Source organism: Streptopelia decaocto (assembly GCF_964273445.1).
Source record: "Streptopelia decaocto genome assembly, chromosome: 7".
Taxonomy (NCBI): domain Eukaryota; kingdom Metazoa; phylum Chordata; class Aves; order Columbiformes; family Columbidae; genus Streptopelia; species Streptopelia decaocto.
This window is the reverse complement of record NC_138661.1, coordinates 42,254,419-42,269,176: the sequence shown is the minus strand read 5'-3', so window position 1 is coordinate 42,269,176 and position 14,758 is coordinate 42,254,419. Positions and strand designations below refer to the sequence as shown.

The 14,758-nt window shown below is 41.1% G+C and overlaps 1 protein-coding gene across 7 annotated transcripts in view; it reads left to right on the top strand.

Moving 5' to 3' along the window:
- The window catches only part of AMBRA1 (autophagy and beclin 1 regulator 1), a 134,016-nt gene that overhangs the window by 30,603 nt on the left and 88,655 nt on the right, over positions 1 to 14,758 (top strand). For all 7 annotated transcript variants that reach the window (XM_082058666.1, XM_082058669.1, XM_082058668.1 and 4 more), the window contains 2 exons: positions 2,914 to 3,000; positions 9,632 to 9,814. In XM_082058666.1, the coding sequence (XP_081914792.1) occupies positions 2,914 to 3,000; positions 9,632 to 9,814 (270 nt within the window). The remainder of the gene's footprint in view (positions 1 to 2,913; positions 3,001 to 9,631; positions 9,815 to 14,758) is intronic.

Below are 14,758 nucleotides of genomic sequence, written 5' to 3'. Positions count from 1 at the left end.
GCCATCTCCTCTGGGACCGTTCAAATCTGCCGGGGCAGTCCTGGGCAGTGTGCTTAGAACAGTGGGTTAGTCATCCCACTCCCCACAACACCCTAACTACTGGTATTCCCAGGGAGCCCTTCTGGGAAGGAGGTGCTCCTAAAGCAGCAGCAGCTCTGGCAGCTTCACGGGGTAGAAGTGCAGGCTATTTGGATTAAAACACAGTGCTGTGAAGTCTGTTTACCCAGATACGTGACCATCCTTTGACTCGGGCAACTGTTGGTTTGTGTTTCACCAAAGTAACACATACCAGCTCTCATCTGAGGTGCTAGGTTCCCAGTAGAGCAATGCTCTTCAGATATTTATTTCAAGGATCAGGTGAGGTGTGGAGGTGAGAACTGTAGATCACCCAAAGTGCTGTTCCCAAGCCAAGCAGAGGGACTCCTGGCAGACGTACGATGAGTTACTACCTGTGTCCTGCTCCTGCTTCCACACCGCTCTGCTGCCCTTTGCTTGATATTCATTTTGTTTTTCTTCTGTGCAGTTGCTGGCTACTTTCTGAAGGTGATCCCTCTAAGTCAATGCTCTTCTCAGGCAATTGCCCGCCTTTCCAAAGCTGAGAAGAGAGATATGGCTGAAGAATACCTGGAGACTGCTTTCTAACAGAGCCTGCTGGGCTATGCGGCGTGTACTGGTCATCTTCCCTTGTGACACTTATTTTTTTTCTGTGTCATTTAGTGGATAGACGCTGAAAGGCTGGGAGAGAGGGTGGCCTGTGTAGTGTGTAGGCACCAAGACTTTTGACAGGGATGGTGAGTTCGGTGATTGTGTATGCGCATTGTCAGGACACCATAAGCACTGCAGGGAAATAGCACCAAAGAATCCACGTGTGTTGTGTGCAGGTTGCTCACACCTGTAAGGAGGCAGCTTCTGTTTCTAGGGCTGTGGCACTGCTGGGATCTTTGTGCTGTGGTGGCTCTTTCTCCCCGATTAAGTCCAGTGATGAGGCAGGATGGTGCAGTAGGGTGGCAGCCTTGGTATGTCCAGGCTGCTTGCAAGCTGCTGGTTTTGGAGTGCTCTGCATAAGCAGCTCTGAAGAGCAGACTTCTAAAAAGCGTGTTGGCATTGCGGTCTCTGAAATCTGAGCCAGTCGTGTAGAAAGGGGGCAGCTGACAGAATAGGTAGAATATCCCTTATACTGATTTTAATCTCTCTAGTTTTGCGCCCAGAAGGAATAAAAGCAGTTTATATATGATGCAGGTGCTAGGTTTACCTCATAGGTATGGGACTTAAGGTATACCTCATAAAGCAGTTGCACCATTTCTTCTGAATTAGCTGTTTTGCATATATTGACATATATTTGGAGCAGGAGAGAGAGTTTGGTAAGGCAGGATTGAAGCATGATAACTTTCTGGGGAGCCAAGGGATTCCTAATATCTAGCAGTGCTGAAGGTTAGAGCTTTTGACTCAATAACCTGGGGAATTAATTGATCTGAAAGTTTAACAGATTTAATAACTGTTCTTGAATAAGACAAATGGTTGCCAAGCAACTTCGTGCCAGAGAGGACAGGATTTTTTTGCCTTCTCTAGAGTCCCAGTGCTTTGCAGCAAGTGCTGAGTCTCTTGAGCTGATACGTGCCTTTCCAAGTAACTGTAACAATCTCTTGTTGTTTTCTGTATTGTAGATTTATAATATAAAATTGAAGGTTTGTTGTTGCTGGGAGGCGGTGAAAAGTTTGTCAAGATCCTGATGGTGGGATGGCTGCTGGAAAAAAACACATTGGCATTTCTACTGTCTTTATCTGGCTAGAAATGGGGAGTTGGGCTTGGATTATGTCTGATCCTTCTTCCTGCTTCCTGTGTTAATTCTTGCTGTCCTGCATTGCAAATGCTGATTGTGGATTAGGAGTGTAGGTTCAAATCTTTCTCACCAATTATGTGTGTGGGTGAATAGAACAGGTGTGGTGTTGGACCTCGTTGACTGTCAAACCACAACAGTTTTCATTAAGTTACAAAGACTGGAAAGCAGAATTTACCAGGAGTTCTGAGGCAAAAAGGCTTGAAAGGGAGCTTAAGCAGCCTTAGGAACTTTGGCAGTTGATTTTTTCCACTCTCCACACCCACCCCAAATCATCTCTCTTAAATTAATCTAATGGCTGCAATAGGCTCGAATGAGTCAGTCTTGAAACAATGGCATCCTCTGCTTTCTGACAAGAAGCTAGATAGAGGTGGATATACAAGCCACAGTAGAGGACATGTTCTTGCTGTATACTTTTGATTCTGCTGCCTTCATGACTCAGACTCGCTTCTCACATATTCAAGCTGTCTGGCTGCATTTGCATACATTTACTTCTTGAGTGAATATTTGGTATGTCTCCCTGTGACTGATTAAGATACAGAGGAAATGAACTTTTTTTTTTGGTAGCTGAAAACCTCTCTTTCTGAGCCTGAGATTAAGATTGACTATTTTACTGTGAAAAACACCAGCTGTAGCCTTGAAGTCCAGATGCCGAGGTGTGTTCTTTGTCCCGTGTTCCTCGGCTCATTCCCTGTGTAGCCACCTTTGAGTAGTTAAGAATTTCACAAATGGCCAATGCAGTGTTAGTGTTTGTGGACCTGATAAAATGGGACAGCTTGTCTGCAAAGGACAAGGAGCATCTGCATCTTTCTCTTGAAACTTGGAAGTGGGTTTGGGACAACTTTTCTTTTTTACTCGAGGTATTCTTTCTCCTGTGCAATGAGAATATTGCACGTTGAATAGCTATGTGATGAAAACACTTGTGCCATCAGTGAGTGGTTCAGTATGTTGCAGAATTCTCTGCACTGATGTTAGAAATACTCTTAATAGTCTGAAGAAGTTTCAGAAAGTAGGGCATAAATAGGGGGGTTGTTCCTGAGTAGTCTTTGACTTTGTCATTTGTTTTTCCTTTCTAGAAGGTTGTTGGAGTCTTCCCTCATTTCATTATCTCGCTACGATGGAGCAGGGTCCAGGGAACATCCAATCTACCCAGATCCAGCCAGGTAAGAGCTAAATACAATATAAAGGCATTTAAGTTTCATAGACAAAAGCATAACTTTGATATAGCTTACTGAATCCTTTGGGAATAGTCCTAATATTGAGCCTGTCTCCTCCTCAATGATGTGACATAGAGGCAGGGTGCAAACCAAATGAGCAGATGCTCTTAAGTCTGAGAGAGAGTTGGGAAAAGTTGCTGTTTGAATAAGCACATAAGGGTTCCTGAAATCATTTGGGATGGAGAACACTAGGTGGCAAGCAGGTCCAACAGTAAATGAGATTATATCAATAAATTTGTAATATTTTTAGAAGAAAAATGAAGAAAAAAAAATAGTGTATTCAGGAGTAAGGGATAATGCAGTAAAGGCAATTAGGAGCTGGTGTGAGCAGACAGCGTGCTTGAAGGAATGGAATGTCTCCATAAATGTATGCTATGAGAGACAGCATAACCAGGATGTTATGTATACTTAACTAGGAAAAAAATACTGACAATTATTTCTGAAGAGTCATGAATCATTGACATTAGACACAGAAACACCTGTAGTGCTGCTTAATCTCCAGAAGAGGTGGGTGTGTTTCAGAGGACTAGAAAAAGCAAATATGGCAGAGTTAACAAAAATGGAAAGGACTGATCTTTGTGATTTCTACTTAGTGTATTAAGAAGGAAACAGATGGGATAATGTGACCCACAGACTCTGTCAGAAGAAATGATAGAATTGTGAACAGCAAGCAGCTTTGTGAGCTTTCAAAGAATAAATCGTGACAAATAAGCTTTCTTTAGATCGGTTTAACAAAGCTATGAATGAGGAAAATTCAGTAAGTGTCAAATATAACTGATTTAGTCTCTTAAGGAACCTCTGGCGTAGCTGCATGAATTCAAGGCTACTAGGATTTATCATAGAGTGCAGGAATACCAGTGTATGAAAATTAAATAAGTTGCTGAAGGAACTTGGTGGTGTTGGTTGTTGTTGTTTTGTTTGGTTTGTTTGGTTTTTCTTGTTCTTTTTTACATCATTAACAAAATCTGCATTTTTATACAGATGATGCTCTAAGTATAAGTTCTGAATTAAAAGGCTATGTTGCAAACTGGCTACATGGTATAATTATGCTGGTAATAACTTCTGGCTAACGATCTCTGTAAATAAAGCCTTGTAGAGGTGAATCTTATATTAAGCTTTTTTTTCCATTTATTGTGAACAAAGTCACTTTGTAAAGATCATTCAAAGGCTCAGGAATGGCGTAAATAAAACTGTTTGTAGTGATGTGAAAGTAAGGTGGGGTGTGCTAAGTATATGTAAGGTCATGGGGAAACCAAACCAGGTAACTGCAGAAGGTCTTGGCAACTGCATGTCAGAATGATGCTGACAAATGTAAAATCTTTCTGGATGGCAATTGATTAAGTGACAGGTAAATGGATTGATTTACCTGGAAAGATGAAAATGATATTTTACAAATGTTAATTAAATGGTATTACTACATTCAGGTCAATTTATGAATGACAAGAGCTGCTAAATGCCTGAAAATGCACCATTTTTTATTTCTGCAACGCGTAATCCAAAGCAGGCAGATATATTGAGCAGAGGTTCTGGGACTCCACGAGCTGCCTTTTAAAAAAGAAAAGGAGGACGGCCTGCCTACGTTACTGAATTCTTTTTTTCCTTCTGTCAGATCTCTGCTATGATAAAGCTCAGTAAAATATATGAAAAGGGATCAATGTCTGAGACATTTCCTGGCATAAGAAGCATTGGCAAAAATATTTTTCTGCTCGAAGCCATTTTTTAACTGATACGATGTTCTTCAAGTGTTTTTAGGTTGTGGTAGAAGCCATAGTAGCTTGAGATTATAAAGAGCTTTGGAAGAGAGTGTTGAAACTTTTTCTAAGAGGGTTAATCTCTTCCAGTAAGTGTCACTGTCCTTTTCAGAGGATGAGTTTCATAGATGCATAATCAGCACAAGCTGCAAGATTGAATGGGGTAAGATTAGAGTCTTTTTCGGTAAACCGTACTTTTGTGCTAGGCTAGTAAGATCTTTCTAAGTGACCTTTTCACTTGTTAGAAATTGAGCATGTGATTAAAAGGAGTGTTACTGCATTTTGAGTTTTTTGTAACATCAGAAGCTTGTAATGGAAAGTTATGCCTTTCAGATATTCTTAAATAAGGTGGAAAAGTGAAATGAAGGTGAAATAATAATCTATATGTGTCTGGGTGTGTATATGTGTTTAAATATATATTAAAAATATATAAACCTCCTTAAGACCAAGCTGTTTCCAATTGAGTTTGTTTTTTTTTTTTTTGAACTACATCATCTGAAGAATTTATTTTTGAGAGCATGTGTACATGTTTTGGTTTTGCATCTACTGTCTGTAATGGTGCTATATTTGAATAACCTAGGTCAGGAGTGAGGCAGGAACAACGTTTTTTTGAAGTTCCCTGGGATTTAGAATGAGTATTCTGGTGTAGACTGCAGCTTTCTTCCTCGGTGGCCTTGCTGAACTTCTCTAAAGTCAGCTTGGCGGTTCTGTCATTCTCCACAGTTTCCATGTGTACTGAGCTCAGAAAGCAATCTACAGAGGAATCAAATAAAGCTGTCATGGCAGAGCACCTATTTTATTTTTTTTTTAATAGAAATACTCACATATTGTAAATGCTCACATATTGTATATATAAAGCATTGTAAGGATGTTTGGTAGATAAGACTCTAGAAAAAAATTTAGCTGCTAGAATGTTACTAGGAGAGAGACCTTCAGGCTGAATGTTGCCTGTGAGTTGAAGTGGAATGGAAGCAACTAAAAGTTGGTGTCTGCTACCAGCATTACCTTGAGCTGAAGAACTGCTGGTATGTATGCCACTATAGACATCACCAGGGAAATTAATGACACCAGTCAGGTAACCCCTTTAGAACATGTCTGCTGGCTGAGAGACATTTAGAGGTGTGAGCTGTAATAATGTCAGTAAATGTCCTGGCCATCAGCATCAGGGCAGAGTTGGTGAATGGTGTCAGTACTTCTGGAATGTTAAGGAGAGAAGAGGGTCTGCACAGCAGTATCGTGCTGTTGGATACAGATACAGCAGTTCTTGGTGCTGTTCTGGGGAACTGGGTGTAGAGATTCTCCTTAGAAGATACTAAAATGGGGGAGGATGAAGACAAGCAGCCTTTGTGTAAAAATTTTCATGTTGCCATAAATACAGCCAGCTGTTTTGGATATCTGGCTGTAGCTGAGGACACTGTGCTACGTAGTAGCTCGCTCTTTAGTATGCATGATGCCATTTAGAGCAAGATACTTGAACCTTACTAATGCTAGCAAAACACCTTCTTTCCTGAGTTCCCCTTCTCACTGGCCAGCCAGCAGCACTATGCCTGGGGGATGCACAGACTCTCACTGACACGGTTGTTGGATGAGACAGAAGCTGTTCGGTTCTGGTTTTTGCAGTGCAGCATTTCTCCCACTCAGTGCCTTGTTCTGTGGTGATTGTGTGTGGCAGCAGATGGTTCAGAGGAGGAGAGGCTGATGTCCAGTCAACTCAGAGACTGGGCTAATTTAGCTCCTGTGGTGTAGTCAAATACAACATACTGTCCTGTGAATGCAGACTCAGTTTAAGAATTACTGGATAACCTCTGTCTGTGTTTTGCTGCTGCTTTATTAGAAGCACAGGTGAGAAATAAATAGACTAGGCAGCCTTCTGTGACTGATGTGTGTTTAGCCAGCTGGTAGACTAACTTTGGTCAGGGGCTGGTTTACAGTTGTGTATTATATATACATTCAGTGTAGCTGACTGAACTGAAGAGATGTTTCATGTTAAACTGTGTTTCTTACGCTGCTTTGCAGGCTTCTCCTCCCTCCAGGACAGCAAAATCTCTTATGCTGGCTCTCAGCTCTGGTTCTGATTTGTGTCATAACTGTATTCCAAACACAGATACAGCCTGACAAATACCATTTTTGTCTGCTGCATGCTCTCATCTGCCAAGATTAATTCTATAGCCTATTGCTTTGAGTATTTTTCTCTCCTGCCTTTTTGTACTTTATCCCTCACAGCTTTCTAACTGTGTACCAAATTTAAGCTGCTTGTCTTCTCTTTGGAAATCTTTTTCACAGACTATCCAGGCTGCACACCATTTGATGTCAGGAAGCTGAATCTGGCATCTCATCATCCATTATGGCCAATCTTTATTGCCTACTCGTTCTTCTAACAAGCATCATTGTGTTTTTTCTTGTGATGTGCTGCATAATTTGAGAAGACTAAATGTCTGCAAAACTCATTCTTCATATCCTTTTGTAAAACTCTCCCTTGGTGTGATCTTGGCAAAGAAAAAAGCTTCAGTGATTACACTCCTGGACTGATAAGACCACTGTTCATGTTTTCCGGTGTTCCTTGTTTCCATGTTCCTTTCTTTCTCTGTGTGCACACGTTATACTATAGACTTATTTTTAGGCATATGCAGAGACTTTGGCTTATGGAAAAGGCCAAAGAAGAGAACAGCTCCTCATTTATGAGCGCACTGCTGTAATGTCTTGCTTTTTTATACTCGGCCTATTAAGTCTTCAGGGGAGTAGAGAGAAGTGCTGTGTTTGTACAGCGAAACCTTCTTATGTTATATAAGCATGAACAGCTTTAATTCATCAAACAGTGCATAAAAGATCCAGGAGGAATCCAAAACAAACGGAGTGTGTGGTTCCCCTTACCCTTTTGCTGCTTGTTGACTATGGTTTTAGACCCCCTGAGCCTGTAGTGTGTCTGCTAAACTTGCCTCTTTGCTGAGATGGCAGCTCGGTAGGGTACAGGGAGCTCACCTTGGGGAAGATGCTCTCTTGTTGTGCCTCTGTGACTTACAGTCCCGTCTTTCTTGTCACCGTTTTTGCTTATATGTCCTCAATGTAGGGCGGGATGGGAGACTGAATGTCCTTGGTGGGTTTCTGCAGCCAGAACAACATTAATACCATCTATTCCTTGAAGAATTAGTGCATTTCTTTCATGCTGCTCAAGGGAACAGTCTCTAGAAATACTATTAAATGTAGTTTTCCATTGAAATATGACTTTAGGGATGGTAGCAGAACACTTTATCAGGCTTGCTGTCATTGCTGCTCATGCTGTTGTGGATGCAAAACTTATCCATATTTAAGGAAAATCTTATTCCCAGTACGCTCTCATAGAATCAGCACAGCTCTAGAAGGAAGAAAAAATGAGAAGTCTTCTAACAATCATATTATCAGAGATAATTATAGAGCTGCATTTTTGTTGCTGGTGGTTGTATAACACAGTGAAAATGTGTGGTGTTGGTCACTATAAATTTAAATATATCCTTAAGAGTCTTCATGGCTGATGGTGAGGTCCACTGTAAATCAAATTTAACTTGAAACTCTTTTCTAAAGATGGGTAGCATTCCTATAAGAGAGACAGGCCACCCCTCTTTGTGATTGCAAGGGAGTATGTTTTCATCTCTAGACTGTGCCCTGGAATTCACTGTTCAATTGAGGGGTTTTGTTTTACTTTTTGTTGTTTAAAGCTGTTCACACTTTCATTTGTAGATAAAAATTAGGACTGATATTTCCATTATCAGTCTCTTGCTGTGGTGCCTTTGCAGGAAATGAGATTGTATTGCCATGATGCTGGGAAGTACCAGTCTGGTAACTTGAATTGAACAAAGAACAGAAGCACATCTATGGGCTGGCAGAGCGGGAGGAAGCTAGAAGTTAAGGGAATAAACGTCTTAATGTCTAATTACTTGGAGGGGGATTGTTGTCATCTTCTTTCCTCCTCCCAAATTGGAGGTCAATTCTAATCCAAATAAAGCTAAGAAATTATTATTCAAGCATTTGAGGTATCTGGACTCTAATACTGAGTAACCATGTCACAGAAAGTGTGTGCCAGGAGCTGTGGATATATGCAGGGTAGGAAAAGAGAGTGTTGTTACCTGTCTAACATCAAGGAGGGAGGTGGTACTGGTGCAGGATAGCTTATGCAAATTAAGGCCAAGTTATGCATGAGAAAGAATTAAGAGTTAATTGCAGAGGAAGGTTTTCCTTTCAGGTAGGATGCAAGGCTTTTAATACTCCTATTAAAATATATCTAGTGGATCTGATGAAATAGCCACTATATGAAATCCCTACCATTTGGATCACAAAGTAGTTAAACAAAGCTGTTAAAGCATCCAGCAGGAGAAAAAAAGGTTTATGGTGCTCCTGTTAAGTATCCTTCAAACAACAGCACTTTCCCTCAGTGTTTCTTTGAGCACTGCTGCTGTTTAGCATTGCAGCCAGAGCTCACATTGGGAGTGGGCTTGATTCTTAAACGGGAAACTTGCTGGGGTTAGTTGTGTGAACTAGTAATAAATAAACGGTGGGCTCCAAAGAGTCCTGAGAAGCAAACTTCTCTGTGCTGTGGATAAGCTTTTTGTCTATAGGTACGTGTAGTACTTCTGTTTGCACAACATGGGAATCACGTGGGAGTGTAGCATATAAAGAGAAAATTACTTGTACTTGCTTTCTTTATTTACTCTGTCTTACTCATGGGTAAAATGCAAACATCCAATTTTATGATATATTGTTACCATCTTGGAACTTGGAGCTCAAAAAGAAAAACAGAATTGACTGTCATTCTGTACTTGAGTAACCAATGTCTGTATATCACTCTTGCTCAGGTTGTCTCCTGCTGCATATTATGCTCAGAGGATGATCCAGTATCTTTCCCGGAGGGACAGTATTCGTCAGCGGTCTATGCGGTACCAACAGAACCGTCTCCGCTCTTCCTCCTCCTCTTCTTCCACATCAGAGAACTCAAGCCCATCTGTAGAGGGAAACGATCTGGAATTTGAAGATTTTGAGTAAGTGTGCATGCTGCTTTGACCTCTTGCTGGAGTCTGTTGTCAGCGTGAGACTGCTTTGTGGCTTCCTACTGTTTACCAATCAAAAACATCTCCAGCTTCCTTTAGGAACAGCTTAAGTTAAGTCATTCAGTCAATAATTAAAGCAGTGATTCCTACAAATGGGTCTTGTCATTTCTATTATAAAAATTAAGGATGCTTTAGGCTACCGTCAACACATCAGGCTATTTTGACCAGATTTAAAAGACTGGTTAAATAAAGAAAAGGAGAATCTTTTTGTCCCATGGAGCAGATGGGGAGCCAAGAGCTTACTAGAGCCTTCAAATCTTGATATAGAACAGGAACCACTAGGAAGCTTTGCAGGACTTAGTTCTTTGTTCTAAGGCTGTAGGAGACAGCCAGACATGCTCAGTTACTTTTACTTGTTCCATCTCTACAATTCTGTCAAATTAGCTGAAGTTCCTGTGATTGGTTTTTTAGAAGACTTGGTGATTGTGAATCTGTGTTAACACTTACTCTCCTGTAAGGGGAGCAAATGGCATCTTGTGTCAAACTGAGGAATTACTGCATTCAAACATTAAGAGTGCTCCTGTAAGCCACTGTATTTCCTTCTGAGTGGTTCTACTGACAAATTTTTAAAGTCTGCTTTCCAGCATCTGCTTTTGGACTTCTAGCGGTACCCAGTGTAATCCCAGCAAACAAATTTATTGCAAAGCCTTCCCAATAAATGGAAGTATAGTAACAGTTTGTTCAGATGGCATGGAGACCAAAAGCTCAGTAATTTAGATTAAAATCCATTTTAGCAGAAAAGAGAATATGAACTTTCTAGTCTGTCTTCAGTCATTTTCTTTAAAATATGGGATTTTGCCTGGGCACTTTAAGTATTTAACTGAATTTTTTCCCCCTTTATGTATATTGAAATTAAAACATAGGATGATTCTGAGCATGGCCATAGTAGTTGTCTGCGGTGGTAATGCAGTAGGGAGGGGCGTTTGGGAGCTGTGAACTCCTCAAAAATCTGTGCTTTTATGTTGCTGCTGCCAGCAGAGGATGCCGTCAACTGTGCTACTATAGCAGCTTTCATGTTCACTTGCTGCAGTGGCACATACTTGAGATGGCATGTTGTTAAAGCTCCATGGCCTTTGTGTCAGGGTGAAGTCCCTTTATGAAGGACACTGGTAACACTCGCTATTCCCAGAAAAGCAAGATATTAATCCCTTTCTGCCTTCTTAAGTGGTGGTAACTTTTTTTTTCCTGTAGAATATTGTTCTGTGGAGCTGTCATTTCATGCTCCAGCAATTAAATATTCAGAAGTACGGGGCGAGTGAATGTCTTCCTCTGTCATTGTGGCCTTGTTTATGTAAGATGTAAATGAGGGCAGATAACACAGAAAAGTCACTGCCTAGTAGCTTCTCCCAAGCAGCTGCGTGGTCTGGAAAAGCAGAAATACGTGGCTGCTGGGCTCATTTTGTGAGGCAAGTGTGTCACAAGCGTAGCCCTTAATATTTCCATTATTCCATTTCATTTGGCTGTGGTGGCTGGTTCGGCTGGGAAAAGAATAGATGGTAAGGTCTTCATTCATAGAGCCATGCAAATGCCTGCAGAGAAATGTGTTCCCCTGCAGATAATATTCACACAGTAAGAGCACCTAGTCAGGGAAGCAATTCAATCAGCCGTGCTAAGGTTGTCTTTCATTTCATTCTGAGTGAAGTGTTTATTCCTTACTGTGCAGTGGCTGAATTTGTTGGTTGAATATTTCATATTGAATTCTGGTCTGTGCATTCAAGATGTGTTGTCTTTTTCCTTCTCTACTTCATTATTTCTCCTGGCCACTTAGAGTGAGCTGCTGGGCGGGGGTCCTTAGAGCTGGAACTTGTCTTGTGACTCATTTGATTTCTTCTGCTGACACTTCATGATGAAATCTCTTATGCAGAGTTCTTGTTTCTCCATTTGGCTCCTGTATCCCTCCTTCTTTGCTTGCTCATTTGAGCAGACTTGTGTATTTCCTTCTTGACCTGATCTAGATGCTCTGGCTTCCCTGCTTCTCCAGACCTGGTGTAGGACAGGGTGTTGCTGCTGTGTCTAGCTGTCTGCAGCTTGTGCTTTTCTCCTGGAATCCAGTTAATATTTTTAATGTAAAAGCCATAGCAAGTTGCCTTGATGCTTTATCTTTCCAAACTTATTAATGTAATTGGTAAACTTTCTCTCTTATTTCATTTTCCTAGAAATCTGGAGAAAGATGTAAGGAGCATTGAATACCAGTTGGTCTTACTACACATAGAGCTCTGGGCAAGGAGTGAGCCCTGTTTGTGCAGGGTGCCTGGTAGACAAGCCTTCCTCAGATGTCATCTTTTGTGGGATTCTGACATTTTTTTTCTCCTCTAAGATTCATTATTGTATCTTTTCAACTTTGCTTCCCTGGTTATGTAGTAAGGGGCGTGAAAGACGTGGTCTCTGCACTGTTTGTGCATATGGCCTCTAAATCTGAGCTAAAGCCTTCCCTCTTGTGTGTCAGCCTAATGGTATTATTTTCTCCATGCAGTTTCTCCAGAATCTCATTTGAATTCATTCATAAAATATTTAGTTTGTGATAGTGATAGCAATAGCAATAGTGTTGGTCTAAGATTGTGAGGTAGAGTGGGGTTTTTTATAGGTGTTAGTAATATCCTTCCATAACACTAGGTTTTACAGACAGGGGAGGAGGAGGAAGACACAAACTATACCTGTGTTATTTGGTCTAATAAGATGTTATCACTCTACATGTGCTGCCTGTGTTTAACCTGTCACTGTTGTCGTCTTACTGCTTACTGAATACAACTGACAACTGTAAACTTAGTCATGTCTTCATGAAAGCATTTAATACTGTTTGTAATATATATACAGATTGTAATATTAGGTTATTAACAGATAAATTGATATGAGTGGGCTTTAAGGTTAGCTTTAGCAGAATCTTAAACTAAAATGAAAAGACTTTTTACATTCTGGGATAATAATCTTTGAATGGAGAATGATGTCACTTTAGTCTTCCAGCATAGCTGGTAAAAATAGATTCTTCATAGACAAGTCATGGATGTTGAACTGTCTAATTTCAAGGTCTTTTTTGAGTGTCTTATGTTTGGATTGCATGTGATGTTTCTGCAAGTGCATGTTGGCCATCTATGTCCCTTTTTGTCTGCAGTAAATGTGGGCGAGCAAATGCACAAAACCAGGTTCACTTTATCTGTCAGGCTGAAAAGCAGATATATGGGACAGTGCACCAGCTCTCTGTCTGAAAGACTTTCTAAAATCCTTCACTACAGTTCTATAAAGGCTTTCAAGCCAAGGGTAAAGGTGTGACTGTGGCTGACCCCTGTCTGCTTTTGAGAGTGGGCTGCCTGGTAGAATAAAGATATGAAGGAGCTTGGAGAATACACTCTCTTGATGTCCACAGCTTTTCCCCTTTCTGTTCTCTCCTTTTTTCCTTCTTCCCAGGAGGATCTGTGCTGGTGTGGATCCATTCAGTTTTGCCATTGTCACAGACTAAGAAGGTCTTTACTGTGTCTCTAATACAAGAAGGCCTTTAACTCACAGACCTGAAATCTTGTTTTGGTGCTTTATCCTTTTAATTTCTTTTGAGACACCTTCATTTGAAGCATCTTTTCTTGTTAGCTTATTTAAGAACCTTGACTTGTGCATTGGTACTGGAATATTAATTAGGAACTGCTTGGAAGCAGTTGTGTCTAAACTAACATTATGCAACGAGAGAGAGAAGGGGGGACAATGGCTGTGGTTAGTAGTGTGCACTTGGCTAGGAGCTGAAGGTTTGGGCTGGGATTCTGTTCTCCTTATTGCTTCTCAAGTGGAATGGTGGAAGTGGGTTTCAGGGAGGGTGTTGCGTGTCATGGTGAGAATAGGCATATGGTTTGCTTAATGACTGAGAAAGAGGTTTTGAAAAGTTTGAGTGAGAAGGGAGAAAGTTGCACATTACCACTACTGAATTAACTTCCTCCCTAGCCTTGTGAAGGAATTCCATGCTTGTGTTTAAATCCAGTCTCTTACCGTTTCAGTCTTACTCTACAGCATGGTTTGCTAGATACACAGAGCAATGGGAGCACTAATCTGCAGAAATGCAATCAGTTCACAATGCACTTACTCTTTTCTCTTAGCAGACCTATTGCTAAGAGCACATGGGTAGAACTCGCACTCTGTACAGCCAGTCTTGCTCTGTACTGCTCTCCTTTCCAGCTGTTCACTGTGCATTCGTGTATTTCAGAGTGGTTTTTCCTTCCTGTGACAAGCTTCAGCTTCTGCAAAAGAAACTCACAGAATCACAGAATGTTAGGGATTGGAAGGGACCTCGAAAGATCATCTAGGCCAATCCCCTTCAAATAGGAGCTGGTTTTTCTTGGCAGAAAAAAAGAGAGAAAATTTTGATTGGAAGAGACCGTCAAGTTCATTGAGTCCAACAATAACCTAACTCTAACTCTAGCACTAAACCATGTCCCTAAGTACCTCATCTATACACCTTTTAAACACCTCCAGGGATGGTGACTCCACCACTTCCCTGGGCAGCCTGTTCCAACGCCTGACAATCCTTTCCATGAAGAATTTTTTCCTAATATCCAATCTGAACCTTCACTGGCACAACTTGAGGCCATTTCCCCTTGTCCTGTCATTTGCTACTTGGGAGAAGAGACCAACACCCTCCAAGCTACAACGTCCTTTCAGGTAGTTATAGACAGTGATAAGGTCTCCCGTTTTCTCCAGGATAAACAGCACCAGTTCTCTCAGCTGCTCCTTGTAAGTCTTGTGCTCCAGGCCCCTCACCAGCTTCATCACCCTCCTCTGAACTCTAATAAAAAGACAGGAACGGCTAAAGTTTTTATGAGACTTGAATTAAGTATGGAGCGTTTGATCTACAGCTCCAGAACAGTGAGACAAGTTCTGTCATTGTAGAGAAAGACA